At 47.8% G+C, this 26,649-nt stretch overlaps 1 protein-coding gene across 2 annotated transcripts in view; it reads right to left on the bottom strand.

The window, feature by feature from the left end:
- The window catches only part of LOC146796188 (unconventional myosin-Ig-like), a 1,225,789-nt gene that overhangs the window by 634,483 nt on the left and 564,657 nt on the right, over window positions 1–26,649 (bottom strand). For both annotated transcript variants that reach the window (XM_085628614.1, XM_085628615.1), the window contains exon 16: window positions 24,882–25,089. In XM_085628614.1, coding sequence (XP_085484740.1) covers window positions 24,882–25,089 — 208 coding nt within the window. The remainder of the gene's footprint in view (window positions 1–24,881; window positions 25,090–26,649) is intronic.

The raw sequence follows: 26,649 nt of genomic DNA, 5'->3' as shown, positions 1-26,649 counted from the left end.
TAGATGAAGTAGTACCGAGTGATGGGCAACACTGTTAAGTCTGAGAATTGGGAACAGCTGGAAAAAACAGGAGGGGACACTTATGGGAAGTGTGCACACATGGTGGACGTGTGCACACATGGTGGAAAGCCTCGGGTGGCGCTGTGCACTGTCAATCTTTCCATGTTTGAACTGTGCAGAGGGTAGTGTTCGTGTGCAGACTACCGCTCTGTATGCACAAGTGCAGGGCGGTATGCAAAAGTCAGGATGACAGTTTGTGGAAAGTATTACACCCTGCGTGTGCGTACGTGCATGGTTTTAACTGCCCATCCTATACAGCTGTTGTATTGATGGGGGTGAGTAGTGTTTAGTGTACAATGGGTCTGGAATCCGGCATGACGTACCAGGTATACACACACGCGCGCACACACACAGTGTGCAAGCCCTCACACACTTCGCAGATCCAGTTGCAGGCGCCTCTCATTAGAATTTTATTATGCACATATACACACCGGGTGTGAAAAACTTAAAGTGTGCAATACTTAAAGTGTGCAGGGAGTTACTGGGGGATACATGTTGCTGTCCCTCGTGCAGGAGGTTAGTGTACCAAGGCATGCCACATGTGTACAAACTGCGCGCAGCCCCATACCTCCCGTGCAGGACATGTGGCAAGGGTGCAGAGGGCCGACAGGGGGAGGGAGGAAAAGCGAAAGCACGCGTGCGGACAAAGAAATGCGCGCGCGTGTGCACAAAGATGGGGTCGGGCTGTCCACATGCATGTGCATTTATTTGTCCCTACGCATGCATGTTTTAGTTTTGTGGGCGGCGGAGCAGCCATGTTTGTCCATCTAGACGCGCGTTCATTCAGCTTTGGCTGAATCGATTACAAAAGGTCCTCTCCAAGGCGGAGAGCAGCGCTGCTTTCGCCAGGCGAGACCTAAAAAATATGGAACTTGCACCCATCACTGTTTGCTTCTGCCAAAAAGCCAGCAAAGCAATGTACAGGAGCATTTGTTAGCAAATTCTAATGTCTTTAAGCCCAACCTCACCTAGTCAAAATTCATACACACCGAACCCAGTGAGTAAGACATTGCCACCCACCAATCTAACGTGATCACCTAAGGTCCTCCTGCAATTGACCCTAGTGTTCAATTTCACAAAGTTCAAGAGTCCCAGTAGAGCCCCAAGGACAGGTCTAAAAAAACACATCTTGTAGCTATCCAAATTAAATTTTACAAGGAAAAGCCAGAACAGAGAATTGTGAACAAAATACAAATCTTAGTAAACACGCAGAATGATGATGCCATACTGATGGCAGATGGGTGCTCCTGAAAAGCACTCACTATAACATAAAAATTCAACCAGAATATTTATAGACCCCAGAAACAATTAACAAATCCAGATTAAATCTTCTCTCCACTACTATATAATTCAAGGCCATCATGTCCCCCCTACGGTGTTATAGGTCCCAGCAGCAATGTACATCTATTCTGGGTAGCACCTCAATAGGCAATGAAGCAAAAAGGTGCTGGGCCATTTTTCCCTAATATCCTTCTCGGCTCCATTGACTGTGATCCCCCCAAAAAAGCTACTTTTCTTGTTTTTTTTAATCTGTTTATTGAGGTTTATCATCAGCGTTGCTTCAAGTCATAACAACATTGTTATGTTATGCAGATTTGTAGAGCGCACTATCACCAAGGAGGGTATCCTGGTGCTGAACAAGTGTGAATCTAAGCACAGCCAAGGCCTAGTGGGGCTACTTGAAAAGTTAGGTCGTCAGCTTCTTGCGGAATTCAAGAAGTGAGGAGTATTGAGTAAAAAAAGATACAATACTAATCATATCCCCTTTATTGAGGTGTCAGTATATCAGAGCAGTACTGTCAAAGTAGAAGAGTATAGAAAAAGGATATCCCTATCATTGTGCATGGTATAGAATCGCAATAAAAGGAATACAATATGTAATTCTGTACCGACTGTTGCTTAAAACAGATGACTAAAGAATAAACAAACCAAACATTTCACCATTTCTCAGTGAAGTCAAATACAAATATTAAGTACCCTGCCTAGATTAAGCCAAATTCTTAGCAATAGCCTTGCGTCAAACTTTATAAGGTAAGGGGACACACAATGTATATAATTAATTCTCATTGCAACAATCTCATGTGATCTCCGTCGGGGGATTTAAAGGCAAACAGGATCTAATTCCAGAGGTGTGCACTGGGATATTTATGGCAGCTTTTTCTCACTTCCACCTATATTACAAAGTTCTAACATTTACTCCATACATTTACGTCACATTTCCATTTATCGGTTGGAATACAGGCTTGAGATCTCCAATGTATTTCAATACACCTCTTAACAAGGAACAGCGCCCAATTAAGAAAAACTTCCAGACGCTATGTCACTTTTCCCGAAATGGACAGAGGCACAAGTTCATACCGTATAGAAAAAACTTTGTGTCAGGGTAGTCACATTTAGGGCAATTTATGTCAGTCAAACATCGGATAAGGTTCAGCTGCCTCGGGGACATGTAAGTCATATGTCAATTGGGTATATTTGAATCTCATATTTCTAGAAATTAACCACGTGTACATCCGCACCCTGCTGCACCACTTATCAGTAAATGGCTTATGTAGATTTTGTTCCCATTTCTGTGCCAGTTGGGGTTTAATCATAGTAAGTATGGATTTATACAGCCAAGTTAAAGAATGCTGAATGTTTCCCATCGTGAAAAGAAACTGCAGTACTTGGGTTGGGTTCAGTTTGACAGGCGCGCCACTTCTGTTTAAAGGATTGGATTATAGAAGCATATTTTAATAATTTTGTCACAAGGAGGTTCCAATCCTCTATCAGAGCGAATAGAGGGATAATATGGCTGTCAGAGAAAATCAGAGAATAAATCTCCCATCATTATTAAACCAAGCTCAGGCCATCTAGCCAATGCAGAAGCAGACTGGTGTCCCAGGTCGTCCGGAAAGCCAATCATGAGAACCGTAGGAGGATATAATGAGCATGGCACTGTCATACAAACACACCTGAATGCTGTGGTCACTAAATTATTTCCACCCAGACGTTGTTGCTTGGGCTCCGACAAACAGCCACTAGTTCCCCTCTGGATATAACTGACTCCAAATGCCCTAATTTATAAGGTAATCTTCCTCTCAGGCATTTAGGAACCCATTGAATCTGAGCTGGCAAATAATAATTTTCAAAATGATGGCAAACTAGCCCGCCCTCAGCCAAGGGGAGTTGGGACATTTTAATGGTTGCTCTGTGTCTCTATGTCACCCATATACAATCTCAGAGTAGGGTTTCCAATTTTCTGAAACATCAGTGCTGTACTTCTGGCATCTACAGATCTGTCAACTAAATCAAAAGAGAAACTGGAACACTTGGGGAGGGGTTAGACCTAATCAACAGTGGGGGTGTATACCAGCACCTCTTATGGCGCCCTGATGCCTTGGGATAGTCACTGATGTGACCTTGGACGTTTTCATCACCTTATTACCACTAGTGTATGATATATGCACGTGACCATGTTACATGTGGGTACCCATTCTTTTGCAAGTGTGTTTCAGGGTGCCTTTCGCTAGGGCTGTCAGTGACACACACCGGAGTTAGCGCTACCTGGAGTGTCGATAGTATTGTGTTCCACTGGGAAGAGATTGGATATTTACGCAGGCCAAGGGTGTCTTCCCTGTGTAGGTCAGTTCCCTCCGCCTTGGCACAGTTCACTATGAAGTGAGACCAAGCCTGTAGGGTCAGGGGTCCTCAGACTTCCAGCGTTTAGTAATAAGCCTTTTGGCCACCACCAGGCCCAAATCCATGAATCGGGTAGTGGCTCTATGTGCTTTGTCCCTGGTGAACACCCCTAATATGCAGGCCTCCCACTTGTTTTGGAGTACTCTGTCAGTGCATAAGTTCAAGTGTTGTATCACTCCCTTCCAGTAGGTTCGTAGTGCAGGGCACGCCCATATCATATGTAAGAAGTCGGCATCATTAAGCTTACAGCGCAGGCAATATGCATCTTGCCTGTGGAAGAATCTGTTGATTTTTTCTGGAGAAAGGTATGCTCTGTGTAATATAGAGAACTGGATCAAGCGGAACCTTACATCCTGGGGACTGATGTGGGGCTCAACAACATCATGTTCCATTCCTTGGGTGTACATGGGCGTGTCAGATCTGCCTCCCAAGGTTTCGCAAGGGTACTAACTCTGTTGCTGAGTGTGCAAACCATTTGGTGAGGTGCCTCCCTGTGCCCATCACACGTGTATGTACTGCAGCAGGAGATGTGTTGGTGGCTCCTGTGTGATGTCTCCCCAGCGTCACCGCATTGTGCCTACCCAGGAGGTGTAACTGAGAAAGCGTCCCGGCGGGACTACCTCTTCCCGCACCAAAGTCTCATATGTCATGAGCATGCCGTCACTATAAAGATCCCCTGCCGTGTGAATGCCTGCCTCATGCCAGGCTACGAGTTCAGCCACCCTAGCCCTGTCAACCCCCCTTGGCGTGCCTAATATTGGATGGGCAGGTGCATAGGGCGTGGTCTGCTTGGTGAGAAACAGACTATGGAAAAAACATCTATAGGCTACCTGTACCAGCAAAGGGAGGGACCTGGGCGTTCTGGCGGACAGATGAAAGATGTGAAGGATCATGTCTAGGGCGTATGGGGGGCCATATGCACCTGTGTCTGCCAGACATAGCCCCGCCATCCACCTAGCTACCCATTGCAGTTGGGATGCCAGATAATAATGTTCAATTTTTGGAATGGCCTAGCCCCCGTGAGCCAAAGGCAGATACAAAGTTAGGAGCGCGGCCCTACAGCGCGTTCTGTTCCTTATTAGGTCACGGAGTGTGCTCTCCAGCAAACGGAAAAAAAAGACAGTGGTAAATAAAGTGGTAGGTTGGTAAAATGATACAGAAGGCGTTGGAGCACCACCATTTTGATAAGCGCCATTCTCCCTGCCACTGAAAGATTAAAGGTTTTCCAAAACTCTATTTGCGTCTTCAAGGCAGTAATTGCTCTAGTAATGTTCCGTCTAATAGGTCCCGGTCCGTGTGGAATATACGTATCCTCAAATAGTAAAACATGAACGGCTGCCACATCACTGGGGCACCGCTAACAATGAGGTGAGGGTCTGTCATGTGGGGGACAAAGGGAAACAGGCATGATTTTCCCCAATTTACTCGGAGTCCCAACAGCATCGCAAATAGGTTAAGGGTGTTATGTATGACAGATGGCACAGACCGTATATTTTTGATATATAGTAGAATGTTGTCGGCATATAACAATATGGCATGTGTGTCTGTGCCTATTTGGATAGCCCAGTGGTTTGCAGATGCGTGTATAGCCAGTGCTAATGGTTCTATGACCAGAAAGAAAATTAGTGGTGAAAGGGGGCAGCCCTGTCAGGTCACTCTGCGGATCTCTATAGGTTGTGGGAACAAGGTGGCAGTATGGACACGCACCGTCGGCGTTCCATGTAGCAATTTAATCTGGAAGCAGAGCAAACAGAAAAGGCCACTCAACAGTGTTGAAAGCTTTTTCCAAGTCCAGCACCAGGCAACCCGATTTTGGCCAGTCACGCGGGGCATATATCATTATCCGAAACAATCTGCGTATGTTGAGGGAGGTGTTATGCACTGGGACAAACCCATTCTGAGCCTCGTGAATGAGGTGCGTTGTTAATAATGCCAGTCGACCCACCAGAACTGCCAGAATTTTATCGTCCACGTTAAGTAGCGCCAGCGGGCGGTACGATCCTAATTGCGTGGGATCCCTGTCAGGTTTTGGAAGGGTAATCAACGTGGCTTTAGTAAGGGAGACTGGGAGACTGCATATTACAATGCCTCTGTATATACCTGATGCAACTGGGGGGCTAATAGATCAAAGTATGTTTTATAAAATTCAGATGAAAAGCCATCTGGGCCTGGTACTTTCTCAGAAGCCAGGGTGCCCATTGCACTGCGTATTTCATCCAACGTGGCTGGGGCATCTGGCTCCATATGCTGGCACGGTGTGAGACTGAGAATAACAAGGCAGTCTAGGAAGGAGTGTATGTCTAGTTCCAATGCTTCCAGTGTGGACTGGTACAGTGACGTTAAGTGAAGGGTCAGTTTGTTATGTATTTCGTGTTGTGTGTATTTCATCTGGCCACTAGGAGACCTAAGCATTGTGATGGGGCCTGCCGGACGATCCTGGTTAATCAGCCAGGCAAGAAGAGACCCTGTGCGGTCAGCCAGTGTATGTGTTTTCACTGAGTGTGCCAAACAGTTCAGGCATCTCAGACATTCCAGTAATGATGAATGTTTTTAGCGTGCATCTGATAATGTTGTTGAGCATAGGGGTGTTGGCACCTCGCGCTTTTCAAATGATAGCCAAGCACGTTCCACATCTAGCAGGTCTGACTCTGTTTGTCAGCGCATGCCACTTCCCATTGCCAAGTATTGTGCTCATAGTGTGTCCTTTAGTGCATCCCATTCCACTAGGGCCGATGTGGCTGTGCCTGTGTTGCATTCGAAGTACTCCCCAATAGCTGTGCTAAGAGAGTCGTGGAATGTGGCATCTTCCAGCATCGCTGGCTGTAATCGCCATGTGGGGATAAGGGGGCACTACTTTCCCAGGCGAGTGTGATGAACTGCGGGTTATGATCGGAATGGGTAAATTCTAAGTAGTCTGTATTTACTACAGAGGGAAGTAGGGATATACCCACAGTGTAGGGTTGCGGTGTCTCCATATGTCCACTAAATCCCATTCCTACGCCCAGTCCCTAAGCCTGTTTGTATTGGAGGACGCTGCCGCATAATGCAAGGGGTGGAAAGATTTATCTCGGTCTACGTCCATGACACTGTTAAAGTCTCCCTCTATCAGTCACAGCATGTCACACCACATAGCTAGCACTAGTGAGAGAGAACACAGGAAGGAGCCCTGATCTGTGTTGGGGGCATAAATATTGCCCAGTAGAAGATGTTGTCTGTTTAACCTACCCTTTATGAGCACATATCTGCCTTCCCTGTCCATCACTACTTCTTCTGTCAGGAAGGAAGCGTTTGGGCAGATCCAGACCAGCGTGCCCCGGGCATAAGAGGAGAAGTCTGTAGCATATACTCGGCCACTCCATGTACGCTGCAGCCTAGCTGTCTCGGAATGTGAAAGGTGCATTTCCTGCAATAAAGTAATGCACACATTGTACCTCTTGAGGTAGGAGTATACCCCATAGCGGCGGGAAGGTGGGTGGAGGCCCCGCACATTCCAAGTGAGGATCTTTTGCTCTGTCATGTCACTATAACAGGGGCGGTTCTGATTGCTCCAAGGTCAAGGCTTACCTGTATATGTGTGTATAGGTGACAACAGGCGCCATGAGGCGCACCCCTCCCAAAGACCCATGCAACTTGGATTAAAACACAAGCGCCAACTTGGCAATGTGTGAATACCAAAAGGGCGGTCTCCATGAACAGAGGGAGCTGCCCAAACCTAAGCAGAAATTCCGCTCAACTAAGTCCCTGAATAAAAGAGGGAATAAGAGGGAGCTAAACCTTGCAAAGCCTACAAAAGTTTCACTCCCTAGCTTTTTCTTGGGTTGTGCCATCTTTGCATGCAGTGTGAATATAAACCAATGAATTATTGATGTGGTAGTTATATATAACCTCGGCCCTCAATTACAAACAGTGCAGCCTATTAGTTGTGACGGTAAATGGAGAGGCAGGGGCCACGCCGAAGGCCGTAAGCCACAGAGGATGAGGTGTATTTTAAAAAATATAACCTGAAGACTGTGGGGTGATGTCCGGCAGAATCAGTGAGGTGGTGTCAGATGGGCACACCACTGAGGAGCATTCTTCTCCTGATGAAGGGATTGATGTCATCTCTTTCCCAGAGGCTTCCGAAGTGGCAGCTATGCGTGCCGCTTCGTGCACAGCTTTCTGTTGCTCCCTTATGATTTGTGCCAGGTTGGTTACTGCTGCCAAACCAGGTAGGCATTTCTTATTTCGGCGGCCATGGGCCCTGGACCCAGCTGTCGCATTGTTCAGGTACTTGGCTTACCAGAAGGACGAGGACACGAAAACTGACTAGTTGTTTCCAACCAGTCCCATGTGTCCTGTGGTGTGTCAAAGAATCGTGTTTTTTAATCAGCCACCACGCAGAGCCTTGCTGGGAACAGCAGGGAGTACTGAATATCCAGTTGACTGAGTTTCTGCTTCACTTGCAAAAAGGAGCCCCTCTAGCGTTGCACTCTCAATGTATAGGCCGGGAAGAACATAACACTTGTGTTATCTATTTTGATTTCTAGGAGTCTCCTTGTTTCTATCAGTATCGCATCCCTATCTCTGTAGTGCAATACCTTGAAGATAAATGGACGGGCCCCCATGCCAGGTGATGGTCTAATGGAGGGGACACAGAGTGCCCACTCAATTGTGAAAAAGGGGGACAGAGAGGCCACAGACAAGTCCCTGATCCATTGTTCCACAATTGCAACTGTGTCTTGTCCCTCCGCCCCCTCCTGCAAGCCTATCAAGCGGACATTGTTCCGCCTTGAGCGGCCCTCTGCGTCCTCCATCTTGTCCTCCAAGTAACGTATTCTGGCCTCCTGTCCACTCTGCTGTTTTTCTGTTAAGTCTGTTACTGGCTTGAGTTTTGAGAGCGTGCGTTCCGTGGATGTCACTCGATCTGATAACTTCCTGTGACCAGCAGGTAGTAGCGTGAGGTCTGCTGCCACACTGTCTATTTTAGATTCCAATGACGGGTGGAATCTCTCAATGGCATTCAGTATTGCTTCTAATCTATCCTCCAGGGGGGCGGTATGCGTTGAATGTTCTGTGTCCGTCATACCTGAGGAGTGTGAGGAGGCACAGGTTCCAGTACCTCTTGTGCGGCCCATCCTCGTGGCCTCACTTTTTTGTGGCTATGGCAACTCTAGTCATCTCCACATTCACAGCAGGTACAGTATGAATAGGGGCGGGTGTGAGCGGTGAAGACAGCAGTCTCGGCTGGAGGCGCAACCCTGTGATCTACAGTGCTGTGGAAGTAACTTATGGGCTTCTGACTTACTGCCTGACCCCGATGTCCCCTGGTGATGGCTACAGTGACCCAATGATGATGTCCACATGGAGGTGCCCAGGAGCAGAAGGGCGTCGCCAGCCTCACCGCAGGGACGCGCTGCTGCAGCGGCAGGAAACTCGGGTGGTGCACCACAAACTTCACATAGGGCCTCAATGTATTGACAGTTGACAGTGCTCTTCTCCTGAACCGGGGGCTCCAGGCCTAATATTCTCCCCCTACTACCTCAGAGGACTCAATCCTGGGCACCTCCTGGGCTACAGTGGCACGTAAAGGGGCCAGTGATTATCTGATAGGATGTGTTCATAGGTGTGCAAGGCCTTAGATTTCAGTTCACCTCCTTACTGGCTGACTCTCACCTCCACTAGCCTCCAGGTTGGTCCGACAGTGTCTCCTGCTCTGCAGCCCGCACAGCCCCTGGCCCTAGGACACCGGTTCGCAAACTTCTCAGTGCAGCCCTCGACTCTGCACCTTCCGATGTGTTGGTACTGCTGTTGTGGTCTCTTTGTGCATGCATTGACACGCCGGACTACCAGTGGGGTCAGGTATGAGCCTCCTCCTCTGGGTAGCCTGTTTCCCACGTCTCCCTCCTGGCCGCTTTCTTTCACCACCCGCCTCCTGTTGCAAGCTACCCTAGCACCCCCTGGACATGCTCCAGGGCCCGGACAGAAGCACAGCCATCACTGACCTTCGTATCGCAGCTCGTCCCCTCTGCCCTCCGCGGTAGTGTCACCCACAACTCTCCTGTCGGCCCAGCCTCCGCACCTCGGCCGCAGGGAGTGGGCATCTCAGCTACTGCGACTTCTCATTTCGGGCCTCACCTGTTTGTACAACTACATTCCCAAAATGCAGGCCACGACACCTAACTCTCCAACGCAGTGGAGACCCCACTACATTTAGTATTTACGCAATTGGGATTGTTGCACCGCAGCACTAGTGAGGCTGGGCAGGAGCCTCCACCTCCCTGCAGTACATTTCCCATGTTTTTCTTCTGGCCTATATCGTCCGCCTGTTGTCACAAGTTGCTCCTGCACCCCCTGACCGCCCATCAGCTTCGGTGGCCCGGACAGAAGCACAGAAGCCACTGACCTCCGTGTTGCAGGTGGTCTCCACTGCCCACTGCAGCAATGCCACCTGCAGCTCACCAGATGACCCAGCCCTCGGGAAAAAAAACGGCTGTGGATCACAGGCTCCTCAGCTCCTGCGGCTCCTCAAGTCAGGCCTTGCCTGTTCTTGCAGCCTGCTCTCCATTCCTCCTCGAGTCTGACAACACCAACTCCCAGTCCGGCTCACCACCTCGGTGCAGGCCGCATGCCAGGTGTTCTCTCCGCGAGAGTTGCTACGGGCCCAGTCTCTGCCACAGGCCCGGCTGCAGGGCCCAACAGCTTGAGAAGTAGTTTAACGGCTACCGCCTCTCAGGGCAGACCCCAGGGACTGAGGGGGCTGTTATCTAGCTGCACCTTGATGGATGTCATGCTTCAATGTGTATATTAGGTGGATAAAGGGGATTCGCAGTGTAGCGGTTATAAAAACGAGCCAGCCATGTAACTCCTGCAGGCCACGGCACCCACTAGTGGGTTACTGAAGTAATGAAGAAGTCTCAGGAGTGCCAATAGTTTAAAGACGGCAGTTCGGCCCATAACCAATAATTGCAGGCTTTGCCTGAGTTCCATGCTGGACTGTACATTCCTCATTGTTGATCCAATTTAATCTCAAGAAGCTAATTGGAGTCATGATAGTTCGTGACACCAAGATATGAGAGTACATCCTAAACCCAAGCAAACCACTAGGGAGGCAGAAGTCGTGTCTATTTGGACATTACTGTCTACTGGGATGGCACAAATTTGTCACCAATTAGCTTATAAACCCAACAATCTACCATAGTCTTGCAGAGACCCAATCGTAGGTGCAATATCCTCATCCGTGTGAACAAAAATAGAAACATGTAGTTTGCATAGAGTGAGACGACATGCTCTCTGCTTTTTAGGGTAAGTCCTATGCTCCAATTCCTGGTTCTCATACATTTTACAATGGCAAAGAGTATAGGGGACAAGAGACACTCTTGCTGTGGGAAAACATGATAGGGCACTGAAACAGTCCTAGAAGTACAGACTCTCTCTGAGGATCTACAAGGTCTAGTGCCTGGCAGTCCAGCCCCTGAGTCCTGTCCATACTGTAAGCCTGAGGGTCCTAACCTATTGGTGTCCCTTCTTCATGGGTAATATGAGGTTCTCCCTCACGAGTTTGACAGGGCACATGCCCCGCCTTGTTGCCCCATAGGCACAGCCCAAGAGCACTGGGCCTATGATGGGGTGGGTTGTCTCTTGAGGGACAAATTATCAACTCCAGTTTTCTCCAGCTAACTCTTACTGGAAAATTCCAGGTACAAACATTGTCAAGCACATTTTTGGCAGCTAAGCAGACGTCAGCTCTGCCTCCAATCATTCCAGAACCCATTACTTCATGCTCATCATTTTACATTCTGCCCAAGCCGGCTTCAAACAAGTGGCTTGCTAGTGCTCAGCTAATAATGCATCTGCTAAAGTCACGTTACTCCCATGTGCACACTCAAACCTACCTGTAGCAAAGGTGGACCTACTAGCATAAAAAGAAAAAGAAAAAATGTTTAAGATATGGACAGATGTAAGAATTAATCCATGGAATAAAAAAAAAGAGAGGGGATTATAGGACACCTGACAAGAGGGAAGAAGACTCTGAAATAAAAGACATAAGGGAACAGTTAAACCTTCTTTGATCTATCAGACAATGGATGAAGTCTCTCACTTAAGAACAAAACGGGACCACATCCTCATGCATAGGTACTAGTGCCTCTAAATAGATGGCATGGCTCACTGTGTTTGAAAAATCTGTTAAGGTGGCAGTTGGATGACCAGAAGACATTGCCCAAAGTGCCACAGTGACTAGGCTGCTGTGAGCCATGCTATAGATGCCTTCTTGGCATACGAAGGATGCATAACTGCCATGCAGGCTATCGTTAAGACGTTTTGATGCTAAGTGCTAAAAATAACCACTTATGCATAAAATATGTCATATTGTCCTCTTTACATTTTCCATCAAAACCTATGCTGTACTTTGGATTTTGAATCCAAAAATAAATACATTAATCTATTTTATTCTCTTCCCGATGGGCACAGCACATATACTCCCATCTGCCCTTCCCCACACTTGTTAATCTCACCAAATTGGACAGGCCCCACAGGAAATAAGTTAAACTATATTAATCAGTCGCAGCCGGCATGACTAGCGGGTGGCGGAGCGGGGTTCACGTGGGGAGGGGTGGTAATTTTAAATAAAAAAGAATTTTATAAATATTTACCTTCGGCAGTCGGGTCCCGCATCGTGTCGTCCTGGCAAGAAGTAGCCGCAGGCAGCCTCCCGCCCCTCCCCTAAGCCAATCACAACGCTGCAATGGCAGCGTTGTGATTGGCTGGGATGCCGACCGCACAGGCGTCTATTGGGAGGCCGTTTTCTCCATGCAGGCTGCATGCGCCTACATGGAGAAAACGGGAGAGTGTGCATGACTGGTTTGGTCTGCCCTGGGGCCGACCAAACAGTCAGCGCCCACAACATTGGGCTATCCACTCCTCCCCGACCCGCCCGCCCTACATCAAACCCTTTTTCTGCATTCTTGCAGTACGAGGAGCAGAAACATAAAATGGTATTTATACCATTTTACGTTTCTGGTTCTCGCACTGCAAGAAAGCAGTGGGGCAACGCTCCTCCTCCCACATGGAGGAGCCGCCCGGTATTAATTCTGGGAGGCGTGCAAGGGTATCACATAGACACAGTAAGGGGTAATAGGTACTTGCCCTCTGTTGGTCATGGCAGTGTCCTTGCTATCCCTGGTCTCAATGATAATTATAACACTGACAAGAACAGAGAGTAAGTAAATAGGGCTCAAAGTATTACGTTTATTTTTTGTAGTTTCCTCTTCCTCAGTCAGTAGTAAATATGAAGATGATGAGTAGTAGGAGAGGAACGGTGCAGGGTGGTCAACTCTGTGACTTCATCATTGTTAAAAGGTGTGTGACATCACTACTGTTTTCCCTCGTCATCTGGTGAATAGGGTGACCACCTTAACTCAGTCATTATGAACACTGTCTCCAGTCCTGAAGTTTTTGTCTACAAATCACTGGTTTCAGGAGTGGTAGTGTAATTAGTTCAGTGGAAGCCAAACATGATTACAACACCCAGACTGGGTTAGGCTATCACAGAAAAGTACAGGACTGAAAAAGTTTCCACAAGGAGCAGGAAGTAGGTGGCACCCTAGTTTTGAAGCGACGTACATGCTCGGTGAAGGGCCCCAACAGGAGAAGCCAGCCTTCAAGACACAGCCTCCATGTTGTGCCTAGGTCAAAGGGTGCCTGAGAAATTACAAGTGGATTTTAATTTACCAAATGCCACCAAAGCTTATTAATTGGAAGCACCCCCAATCACTGCTAACAATTTCCTATATGTCTGTTCGCGAGAAGAGGAATAAGGGTGCTTTCCTCTGGACCAGGGAGAATCACAGTTTTTCAAAGATGCGTGGATGTGACTTCCTAAAGAAGGGAGGTGCTGATATCCAGCAGTGGCTCGCACAGGTGGCAGTGGCGGGTTCGGGGTGGGAGTGGGGGGAAGTCGACAGACAACGGAATAGGTATAATTCAGCCGCTGCAGGCACAGGTAAGTGCAATGGGGCAGGGCAGGGCGTGGCAGGGGGGTAAGCCGACAGACAACAGAATAGGTATTATTTATTTATTTAATGATACCTATTCAGTTGTCTTGTCGACTTTCCTCCACTGACGCCCCCGCCTCACCACACCGCCTCACCACGCTTACCTGTGCCGGCCACCGCTGGCACCATTAAATAAATAAATAATACGTGTTCCGTCGTCTGTCGGCTTTCCCTCCACCGTGCCTACACGGCTCCACCGTGCTTATCTGTGCCAGCCGCGGCTGCTGATATCCTCGGAGGTGCTGAGAGGGGGTCAGCGGCGGCAAGCACAGGTAAGCGCGCAGGGGCAGGTGGGAGTCAGGGAAAGTCGACAGACGACGGAATAGTTATCCTTAAATAAATACATATTACCTATTCTGTTGGCTTCCCCCAGTGCCGTCCCCCACCCCACCGTGCTTACCTGTGCTGGTAGTGGCTGCTGATATCCTCTGAGGTCCTGAGAGGGGGTCAGCGGCAGCTGGCACTGGTAAGCGTGGTGGGGCGGGGACGGGGTAGGAGTGGGGGAAGTCGACAGACGATGGAATAGGTATCATTGAATAAATACATAATACCTATTCCGTCGTCTGTCGTCTTCCACCTGCCGCGCCCGGCCCCACTGCGCTTACCTGTGCCAGCCGCGGCTGGAGGGGGTTAACATGTAGAGCAAGCAGCTGTCTCAGCAAGTGCATGAACATCACCTATAACTTGGAAGTGGATATATGGCTGGATGTGCAAAAGAATGCAGAGCAGAATTGCTTGATGTAAACGTCCTAAAGACCGCAAACTTCCTCTGAACTCAGCATTGGTTTTAAAAGGGATAGTATGGATGCAGAAAGCACCTGAGAAATATTATTACAATGTAGAGGTAGACACCTAGGCATGTGCAGTATAGTGTCGTGTACATGATCAGATGCAGTTATCCTGTCTCGTTTTGTTGACTCCTGCAATGCACATGTATAGGATGAACATAAAAATAAACATTACCCATTGTAAACATTTTAAGATTTTAAAGAATAGATTTTAATACGTACACTCCAATAGAGGTGATTGGCCACTGAAAGCTAGAGCAGGCTAGAACCATATGTCTGGCCCTGGATCAGCTCGAGGTCCTCTTAGAACCTTTGATCCCATAGCGAGCCAAGCTTTCATGTGAGGCAATGTGACTTAGTGTGGGTACAGTTGCTGGCTAGGTAACATGGTGAACCCGATTCGAATCTGGCCTGGTTCAGCATCTTGTGAGCCCTGACAAATCTAAGTGTGCACCCCCCCCCCCCCCCCCCAAAAAAAAAGCGTAACACAGTCTGTTTCTGTTGTAAAGCACCCTTATGCTATAAAGTGAGGTTAGCACTATGGAAAACTGCCAGAAAAAGATATTGATCTACCCACGCTCTAACCTCATATGCCAACAATTAAAGGCAACACATTGACCGTTGATGTCCGAGAGCAGTAACCATCGATGAGCTAAATTATGCAGTGTGAAACTACAAAATATGGGTTTCCCAGGTTTAGGCAAATTCTGTGATCCTAAGCAAATACTATATTTCACCAAACTTACTTTTTGTTCATTATCACATCTGATAGCACTTTCAAATACATGAGTTCGGGACGTGTGCAAAAATCACTCTTGGGGTCAGAGACGTTTTAAGGCATGGGCAAAGTGGGCTCTGGCCCAGGGCCCCAGCCGTTCAAGTGGTCTCGGATAGAGCCAGCCCTGTTTGCAGAGATTCTTGCACTGAATACCTTGACTTATTTTTATACAGATTGTTTTGAACAACGTTTTTCTATCATTTATTGGCGTGAGAGTCTATTACAGACATTTTACAGACAAAAAGTGTTTATGATTCATGCAACATCAATACAAAAGTTTTTTTTAGATCTATACAAAACCTAACATATGAGAAATGGGAGGGTGTGACAGAAATTATTTGCAATAATACTAGTGAGCTGCTGATGTTACAATACTGGAAACACACATCACTATCCCTGAATGTTAGATGTAAGCACACTTAGAATATGACCAAAGAGGGCATGAAAGAGCTGAAACAGGGGCATAAAATCATAGCTGTTCCGGACAGGAGCCCCAAAATACATCTGGCCCAGGGTCCCCAAAACACTTAAAACGTCTCTGCTTGTGGTTGGTTTAATACACTATAATTTTGTTCCATCTATTGCAGGATTCAATGCCGCATATATGGTACACATGAGAGCTCGCCGGCCTGCTAGTTCACTAATAGCGTTGTCATCGATGCGGAGCCAGGAATATTTTTCAAGCCATGTTTCAAAATTCTCACTTTTACTAAATAATTTGCAAATAATCTGATGCACTAAAGTGAAACTCTTCCATGTGTGAATGAAATATCCCTTTTTGGATTTTGAAGACACCTTACCATAATCTAACATGATCTTTGTTGCATGATTTTATTTACTTGCCAAATATTTTCATGGCTCTGCTTCTGCGCGGGCTCTTAGAGCCAGAACAGATCCTTGGTTCAGCTCGGAATCGGCTATCCCTGTTAATTTGTTGGCTAGCAACCTCTACAGACCAAAGTGAAACGAATAGCGTGTGGAAACTTGAAACCACTGTATAAAGATTAAAGAGCCGAACGGAACCAGGGTCAAATACCTCAGCGCAGACAAAATTGAGGGAAAAGAGAGAGGGAGGTGCTCATCAGCGCCAACATCTCACACTGCCCACCAGTGACAGCTTCTTAACACTTCCCAGCAGAAGAAGCTCTTCTCACTGCCCACCAGTGAGTGCCCACCAAGTCAAGCTTCTCATCCTCCCCTCCAGTTTCGCCTCTTCACTCTGCCCACCCGTGCCCGCTAGTGTACACCAAACCAGCTGTGACTCACGTGAAGGGAGTTCAGACTCCAGTTTCCTACGAACCATCGGACGTTCAGGATCCTAGTCAGTCTCTATTCAATTCAAAGCTGGGCTGTCCCTCTTTGATGTGCCCAGACCCAGTGTTATTCCTCAGATGAGAGGGGGGCTGCGGTTTGGACCGGTGACCGCAGGGCTTTAAGTGGGATGAAAACTGAGGGGGCTGGGGTCTCTCATAGGGGCGTGGCCAATGTAATTAAGGGCGCGGCTTAAAAAACGTAAGCTAAAAATCAGTACTTAGCATAGTGGTATTTAATTTTTGCTGCTTCTGTTCCTTCATCCAGATATATAACACAACAGACAACATTACACCTACAACAAGCCAGCACTATTGGCTTTGTCACCTTGAGGGTAAAAACGGAGAGCCCGATAGGAATCCGTCTTGGCACCTGCTTTTAAGAACTGCCGGTACTGAGAACCGGCAGGACCCGGCCCACTTAAAGCCCTGGGTGACCGTCTAGAGAACTGCCAGAGTTTGGCACACCTCAGCGCTAAACACCCCCTGGCGTATGTTCCAGAGTCTAGTCTCACAACTGCACAGTTGGGAACAAAATCTAGAAGCTATTTCGCTCTGCGCTATTCATATATCCTCTTTCTACACGTTTTAACAGAATTTTGAGCATTTATGGCTCTCGTGTTTGATATTTTTAATGCTGCACTACTGACAACTGAGTGCGTCACCGCTCTACCTGTGTCTTTTATGTAACACCAACGAAGCCCCTGCTCAGATAACAGGAGACACGTGTTGGCGCACACCTGCTCGGCACACACTAGGCCCCTCCGCACCTGGGGCTCGTTTAACTGCACGCGCGCCTTTAACCGGGAGTGCTCGTTGTTGGAGCCGTGCAGGTGCGTAGGTGTGCGCGGGGGAGCTGGGGGGGGGGAGGGGACGTCTTAGTCACCGTGCTGATTTCGCTCCCCTCTCGTCTCGCCCCTCCTATCCACGCCCTGCTGGAGACTAACGAGGACCAGAAAAGTCTGGTATCCAAGCAACCGAACGTCGTCCTGTCTTGGATGTCACGTAAAGCGATGAGGAGATGAGAGCAGCCGGGAGGCTCCCAAGACGGGTTTTCTTCCTCACAGCTCAGATGTTGCCTTCACCACCTTTCTCACTGTTAAAGGGCTTCTTGCGATAGAGCTGCCCTCCTCCTGACACTATTCAGACTAAATCCTCCATTCACGAATTGGAGGATACTGTCAAGAGTCATCAGCGCAAGCTTTCCCCGCTTTCCCCTCTCTCCCTACACACTGCCATCCGCCCAGTCTATTGGTGAGCGGGTGAGGCACAGGCCCTCCCCATTTGCTAGTGCTAGTTTCACAGAAGCCACCATGGACATGACTTGAAGATAAAGGAGATTTAATGGGAGCTCATAAGTAAACGTCTGCTAGAGTACAACTCCCACAGCAACCGAGGGAGAAACGGTGTATTCTTAGAACGTAGAATTCTTAGTATAACTTAGAGCTTAGAGCACAGAGTTTCAAAGTGACACCCAGAGACAAGAAAAGAAACATTGAAGGGCAAAGTGGAACATTTGGGAACAATTCCATGTTGCATGTAACGATAAATAATATGGCATCACGACAATGGTATATATCATGTACTATATACAATTTAAAAATCGAATCACAACACACATTCCCCTGTAAGGAACAGACATACCACGCAATACAACTAACCACTTAAGCAATTTCCATGAGGGGCACGCAACTCTTCACTTTAATCTAGGCAGCATCAAGAGCATCATTCGATGGACCACAATGGGATCCTCCATGCTCGTACCAGATGCATGTGAATGCTTTGTTTCTTTCATGGGATTGTCCTCCTTGAAACTGCCGTTGCCCCCCATTTATTCCAAAATTAACATCCATCGAGAAAACCTTATCAGAGAACCCCTCAATTACTGTATTCACTTCACATTTGTCAACACCCCTTACATCTTCAGTAATCACGCTAATCAAACTTTAATAGGTGTGTGTGAGAAGCTGGCCTGGTATATGATGTCTACCTATGTAAGTGGGCACCCTGCACCAGTCCAGACAACCCATATGGTGATTTAAGAGGTCTCAGACAACCTTAGAAACCTATCCAAGTGGTAGCTGTGGAGAGCAGCCTTCAGGCTTAGTCTTGAAGGAGTGTAAAGCAGCTTGTTTTACCAGAATGCAATCTTATCGTATAGATTTAGTGAAAAAAAAGCCACTCTAAGATTTATAAAAAGAGGTATTTATTCTATAATTCTCTCTAACACATACACATATCTCCTACATGGAGATATTCACAATGCACATAATACTTTTCAAAGACACATACTAAATGGCAGGAAATAGACAGTGGACCCTGAGGTGGGGGTCCAAACCATATACTAAGAAAGTGGTGTAAGAACCACGACCCAGGTCAAGACAATGTCGAGAGGACTTAGAAGTGCTGGGGACCCAAGGAACCATCCAAGGTGAGTGACTAGGAACCCCATGGAGGGCGTGTGCAGTATGGAAACACGACCGCGTGCTCCGTACAAGTCTATGTGTGAGTGGCGGTATATTTTTAAAGATTAAGGATCCTTCCCAGTGGACCCTGAATGAAACCCCTTGGAAGACAGAAGGTTGGAGGGCCACCCACCCATGGATACCCTAGTACCCATGTTACCTACACCAGGAAACCCGGGTGCATATGTGTGAAGTGGTGTTAGAATCCGCCGTCAAACCCAATGGAGGGCTTCGGGAAAGTGCCGGTGCTGAAGAAGGAAAAAGTGTGCCTGTGAAATCCGAAGGTGGATTCTATATGAAAGGTACCTGCAAGCAGAGGGTACAGAGTCTATGTCACTCAGGGGTGACCAGGAAACTTGGAAGACCAATGCCCTCCGATGTCGGGTGTTGCAGGAGAGTTGAGGATGACCATGACTCTGTAGCAGTGAGGACCAGGCAACACCGAGGAAGACAAGAAGCCATGCACGAGCTGTCCCACAAAGAAAGTAGAGTGCTGAGGGGGTCAGTGTCCGGCGGGAACACCAACAAGCCTTGGCAAATGCAACCAACGCAGGTGCTGAAGAAGGAGCAACACCGGGACCAGCAAGGTCCAGGGGACTCACCACAAGCAGGGGAGTCAGGGCAGGCCCGAGCAATCATGGGAGCCAAAGAGCAGCAAAGGTGACCCTCAACTGGACCCACAGGCTGGAGGCACTGGAGTATTGAGAGGACCTCAAGCAGCTCACCAAAAGATGCAGGCCACGATTCACACAATGTGGTGTGGCCCAAGATTCTGGTAACTGGAGATACTCGAGTTTGGAACTACTTTGAGCCCGAAAATCTTCTTGAAAGTAAGCCAAAAAGCCTTTGCAACTGCAAGTTGACACTGTGCACAGGGGCTCAGTTATTGCAACCCCCACAAGGGATACTGGCCTCAAACTTGGTGAGAGGGCAGGGCAGGCCTCGGGAGCTGTGGAGAAGTACCACATGTGTTGCAGAACTTTACGGAGTCCGGAGGAGCTCAGGATCATCAGAAAGCGGTCAACTTAGTTGCGGTGCCTCCGAATGCAGGGGAGTGACTCCTTCACTCCTAGGGAGATTCCGTCAGGTGTCTTTGATGCCCACAGGCCTTGGAAGGTTCCTGTATGGTGCACAGGCACAGACAATGCAGCAGACTGGAAGGGAGACAAAGTGAAGCCCAAACGATGTCCAGCAAAGTCCAGAGTGCCCAGACGGTAGAAGAAGAAGTGGTGTCTGATCTGAATCTTGTCCCACGACAAATCTAGGGACCTACATCCAGGTAAGCCCTTAAGTACCCTATGGAAAGGGTTGGGACGATTCGGGCGTCTCTCCCAGGGGAGGGTCTGGACAGTGGGGAGGTTACTTCTATGTCCTTTGTCCAGTTTCGGGCCAGAGCAGGTTTGAACTGGACCATGCATGGGGACACTAAATGTGCCTCTCATGCAGACTGAGTGGTGCTGGCAAGCGCACTCACCCTGCCCCAATACCCTAAATCCTGTCTGGGAGGTGGTCACACCGCCCTGTGACAGGATGCCTATTTTATGCCTTCCCTGCTTGAGCTTGGCTCAGCATCAGGAGGGCAGAATCGTGTCTCTGGTCGGCAGCAACCATTTGGTACAGTCCCGGTCTGGGAGACTGGTACCGGGGACATGGAGAGCCTAACGGAGGGCTCTTCCAGCGCTCGGAATCGTACCCCCACACTGTTACGGTGTGGGGGTATGATTCCAACATGATACCAAACATGATAGGATTCGTTTCAGCCAGTTTCGAGATGGTCATCCCATAATTACGCGGTGCCCCTCTATATGGTATGTGGCTGCTTCACTGACAACCCAGGAGAATGGTCTCCATAGGCTGTAGGGGTGTCCTGCTCATGCAGGGGCACCCTCTCACTTAGAACTAAGCACCCTGCCTTCAGGATTGATAAGGCCTGCTATAGGGGTGACTTATAGGTTTTAAGTGCAGTGACCCTAGATATACGAAACCTATATCTTTAGTATGTGTTGCTAGCACCAGCTTACACAGGCTGCAATGGCAGGCCTGTAGTTCCATTTTTGGATGGTCTGGGGTACCTATGCCCTGGGTACCTTAGAACCATATGCTAGGGACTTATAAGGGTACCTCAGTATCCAATCTGGGATGTACCTAAGTACTGAACATAACAATTTAGGGATAAAGCAGATAGCCTCTGGTGCAGATTAGCAGGATCCCAGTCAGACTAGTCAATAACAGCTTAGCACCAGGCAAAAAGCGGGGGTAACCATAGAAGCAGGTCCTACTTTCCTACAGCTTGGTAAACCTATAACAATCCTTATTAGCGCCTGAATTAAACATTTTCATCCAAGCTCCAACTTGGAATAATCACTTTCTTAATGCCTCTTGGGAAGCAGCTGTTCACAACGCACTCTCTTTTGAAATTTCTCCTTAAATTCAATTGATACCCTACCTTCGGAAACATGTATTTGGCCACCAAGCATAAACACCTGGAAGGGGGAGTCCCTGCCCTTTAATAAAAAGGGTTCTCTTCCATACTCAAATGTGAAGTAGGTCCTGTAAGACCACAACTCAACCCTCGCAAAAGCAATACAATGTACACCACTGAACAAAGCACTTTGTAATATCTCATACAAAACACACCAACAGTGCTCATCCTGGCCATTACACTGAGGATCACACAAAGCAGAAAGAATGTACTTGTGAACACAACAGCAAGAAATTGTTCATCTGATCCGCAACAAGTTGTACTCCATTGTTTAAAATATGCCTGTGACGAAAGGCTCTTTAAAAAAAAGCAACAATTGCTGTAATAAACTTTATTTACCCACCGCCTTCCTCAGCACTACCACACCGCCGACATCAGGAGACGCCAACACCTCAGCATGCAACATTCACTGATGGATCTCCAACTGCTCAGACACTCTGGCACCCCTTAAGAAGGCACCCAGCAAGCAACACTCCAAGAAAGCCAGCTGTTTCACTCCTGCCCTCCATGAGTCCAGATGCATCTGCAGACGACTTGAGAAGAGATGGAGGATCAACATAACCCCAGAAACCCATGCAACCTTCAAAACCGCCGTCAACGTACACCACTTCCTCCTCAAAATCACAAAGAAAATGACCCTACGAGACAGAATCAATGCCAATGCACACAACAGCAAAGAACTCTTCGCCATTGTCAAGGAGTTCACCAGGCCCAACAGCGGGACTACAGACGCCCCACCCTCCCAAGACCTCTTCAACAAACTCAGCACCTTCTTCCACCACAAGATCAGGCAGATCTACAACAGCTTCAACACCCAAGACCCTGCCACAACACCAGTCACCACCGCACGCAACCACACTGCACCCCAACAGATTCTGCTCAACTGGACTCTGTTCACCACAGACGGCACACTCAAGACCATGAAGAGCATCCACTCCGAAGCCCCATCGGACTCTTTCCCATACCACATCTTCCTTAGAGCAGCGACCTCCATTGCCCGAGCTTCGCCAGACCATCAACTGCTCCATCAAAACTGCCACCTTCAATGATGACTGGAAACACGCTGAGATCTACCCCCGCTAAAGAAGCCATGCCGACCCAACAGACCTCAAGAACTTCAGACCCATCTCCCTCCTCCCCTTTCCAGCCAAGGTCATTGAGAAGGCCTTGAAATTCCCAACTTTCTGAGTTCATCGAACAGAACCACATCCCAGACATCTCCCAATCCGGCTTCTGAAGCAACCACAGCATCAAGACCCCACTCTTTGCTGCCACCGATGACATCCGTTCCCTCCTCGAAACCGCAGCTGTCACCCTACTGGACCTCTCGGCCGCATTTAATACCGTCACCCAATACACCCTAATTACAAGACTCCACAACACCTGCATCCGCGACAAGGCCCTGGACTGGATCCACTCTTTCCTGATCGGCCGAACACAGTGAGTCAGACCACCTCCGTTCTTCTCAGAACCTATAGAGATCCGCTGCAGAGTGCCCTAGGGCTCCTCCCTGAACCCCACCCTCTTCAACGTCTACATGGCCACCCTCACGGCCATCGTCAGAAACCACGGACTCAACATCGTCTCCTACGCCGACGACACCCAGTTAATCCTCTCCCTCACCAACAAACCCACAGCAGCCAGAATCAATTTTCACAGTGGGATGAAGGCCGTTGCCACCTGAATGAAAGATAGCTGCCTCAAGCTCAACTCAGACAAGACCAAAGTACTCATCCTGGGACCCGCCCCTCAGCCTGGGACGACTCCTGGTGGCCTGCCAGACCGGGAACCCCTCCTACCCCCACAGACCACGCACATAGGCTCTGCACCATACTGAACTCCTCTCTCACAATGAACTGCCAGATCAACGTCATATCCTCATCCTGCTTTCACAGGTTCCACCTGCTTTTAAAAATATTCAAATGGATCCACACAGAATCCTGAATCCTGAAAGACGGCCACCTACGCACTCATCACCAGTAGACTCGACTATGGCAGAGCACTCTACGCCAACGTCACCCAGAAACAGCTTAGGAAACTACAGAACATTCAAAACGCCACAGCCAGCCTGGTCCTCGACATTCCCCACTGCAGCCACATCACAAAATACCTTCAACAACTCCACTGGCTACCTGTCAAAAAGAGAATTTCCTTCAAGCTCCTCTCACATGCCTACAAAGCTCTCCATGACGTAGGACCAGCATATCTGAACCACCTCTTCTCATTCCACGTACCCACCAGACAACTTCGCTCTGCCCAACTTGCCCTGGCCATCATCCTACGGATCCACAAGACCTGAACTGGAGGAAGATCCTTCTCCTACCTCATCACCAAGACCTGGAACACCCTGCCCCTTCACCTCAGGCAATCCCCATTGCGGACCCAATTCAGGAAGCATTTCAAGACGTGGGTCTGCGGCTGAACCTCCATGCTCAGACGGATCAGAAACACCCCAGCCCCCTCAGCGCTCACGGGGAGTAACTGCACTATACAAACTCCTGATTGATTGATTGAATTTCTGGCCATTTAGAACAGTGGTTGGGCACAACTAATCCAAAACACAAATTGTGTGGTAAAAGAGCAGAAGGGCAAGAAATATATAAAACAGCTTTTTGCCAACTATGCTGAGCACACACTGTCTGCACTATAGTAGAATATTTACTTTTTAACATTCTGTAATTGGCAACACACATGATATATTCTCTTACTCACTTATCAATTTGAAGAGATGTTCTGGGCACCAGAACCGGCTTCTCAACAACCTTTTCAGAGACGCCAACCCACCATGAATCTCATGGTCACAATCCAAATTCTTCATGCACACACCTTATAGCAGAACACTTTTGCTTGATTGAGTCAATAACATACCATCAATAACAAGTTCCTCCGATACTTGAGCATTCCCTCGCTGCTCACTTTGTACGATATGAACAAAAGGTTAACTCTCCAATGCATACATCAAATAGATAGCCTCTGTCTTATTTACAACAATATTGGATTGTAACAAAATCGAATTACTTTCCTTTTGGAACACTTTTAAAGGCTCTTGTTTGATTGCCAGGCAAAAAGTAATATAATGATTTTAAAGAACTCCAACACTTTTTCCTCAGCTGTGACTACCTTGAGTAGGCATCCCTGAATGCAGCCCTTCTCTCCAAGGGAATGCTCCCCCTGGTTCAGCATCAGTAAAAACAGCAATAATCCATTTGGGAAGCATTACTAAAAACCTAGGTACTCCCAACAAGAAAGAGCCACTGAATGCCGTTGTGCGCCCTTTGCACCTTACCTTCTGTAGCAATAGCACAATGATGGGTATGAGCTGGGCGCGCTCCTGCTCAAGAGTGAAGAGAGTCTCAGGAGTGCGGATGAACACTTTCGTCAGCCCATAGGCCACATCATCCTGGAATCCATGCTGGTCGATTATTGCCTTGGCTGCCTCGCCATCCGTTGCCATCAGATGATTGGGCCAGGTATACTCGCAGGTCATTTTATATCTATCAGGAGAAGACAGAAGGGAAATGATGACGAAGCCAGGCCAGTAACACCAATGAAAGAAAGGCTTTAGGGAATACAAATTGTATATCTGAGAAGGAAGATTCAACTCCCACAATGAAGCACCATCTTTTGTGGAGTCCAAAGTAACATTTATAAAACTGTACATGGACATACCTTACCATATCTCAAGATTTGAAAGTCATGTGAGCGGCCCTTTCATGTGCTGGAATTGGACGCAAATCATTTCTGATGGAAGAGTTTCATAACTCTCCAATTTCTTCTGACTCAAGAGTTTCATGACTCTAGAATCACATTTGACTTGAACATTTCATGATGATCAGCAAAAACACAAAGGCAGACACTTTAACAATTGTCTGACCACAAGCAATGTGCAAAACCATATGTCCAAGCCCTCCTGCACGTGCCCGTTCATTCATGATCCACCAGGCGCCATTGGCTGAAATCTTTTGACCTAGCGTTCAAAGATTCTGTCAGGTGGATTATGACGAAGCATCCCAGCCACCTCCACAGGCGAAGGACCTCTTGGCACAGAAACCAAGACCACACAACAACCTGCTTGTTGCAATACCACATGGTAGTGTTGTTGTCCATGAGGACATGTACCAGCCTCCACCTGATGGACTGTAGAAAGACCTTCAGCTGCATGCAAATAGTCTATACTCCAATAGGTTGATGTGGAGTTGGTTTTCCTCCTATATGAGACTCATCAGAAAGGCCCAACATGGCGAAGCAGCAGTGTCGCTGAATTTTGATATGTGTTTGTGCACTACTGAATCTTTACTATGTCTTAAAATACTTAATTTATCAAACAATGGCATGCTGGTCTATATAAACACTTCAATACATAAGTTATTAAGTTACTAGAAGTAACAGTGATTAAATCAGTCTTAACATGTGGCCCCCATCCATACAGACAATCTCTGTACCATTGTACTCTGAAGCCAGTCTTTTACTGAATGTGGTCTGCAGGGATGCTCTGATCCCCATCTTGAACTTTACTGTCAATGTTTATTCCCTTGATATGTCCCTTTCTTTAATAAAGTCGATCAGTATTTCCGATGAACAACCGTGACACCTGTTCCAACGTTGTGTCTTAGTGCACCTCCAGTTCCATGCCCACCTCTGCAACTTGAGGGAAGACAAAACATCAGAATCCTTCCTCCTGTCCTCTTACTACATTGCCGGTCTACCTTCTCCATTACCCTGTCCACTAGTTTCTCCTACCATATATTTGCTAATGATGCCACTTCACCTCCTCCGTATCCCTATTTCTAAGACTGAAGGACTAATTGCTTAGTTATCATCACTGGAAGCCACTGCCATGCCTGAAGGAGAATATGGGCAATGCCGAGATTCTGTTATTCAGTTCAATCACAAAACCAAGAAAAACTCCTTCCCATTCCCATTAAGCAATATAATCCCCTCCCCATCACCCAGTCACCTTTGGGTCATCTTTTATTGCCATTTGTGTTTTCCTACCTTCCTCACTTAACAGCACTGTGACCATGTAACCTATTTTAAATTCATAACATCAAACC

Source organism: Triturus cristatus, chromosome 10, assembly GCF_964204655.1.
Source record: "Triturus cristatus chromosome 10, aTriCri1.1, whole genome shotgun sequence".
Classification (NCBI taxonomy): domain Eukaryota; kingdom Metazoa; phylum Chordata; class Amphibia; order Caudata; family Salamandridae; genus Triturus; species Triturus cristatus.
The sequence above is the reverse complement of the archived record's forward strand: the minus strand, read 5'-3'. Positions and strand labels throughout refer to the sequence as shown.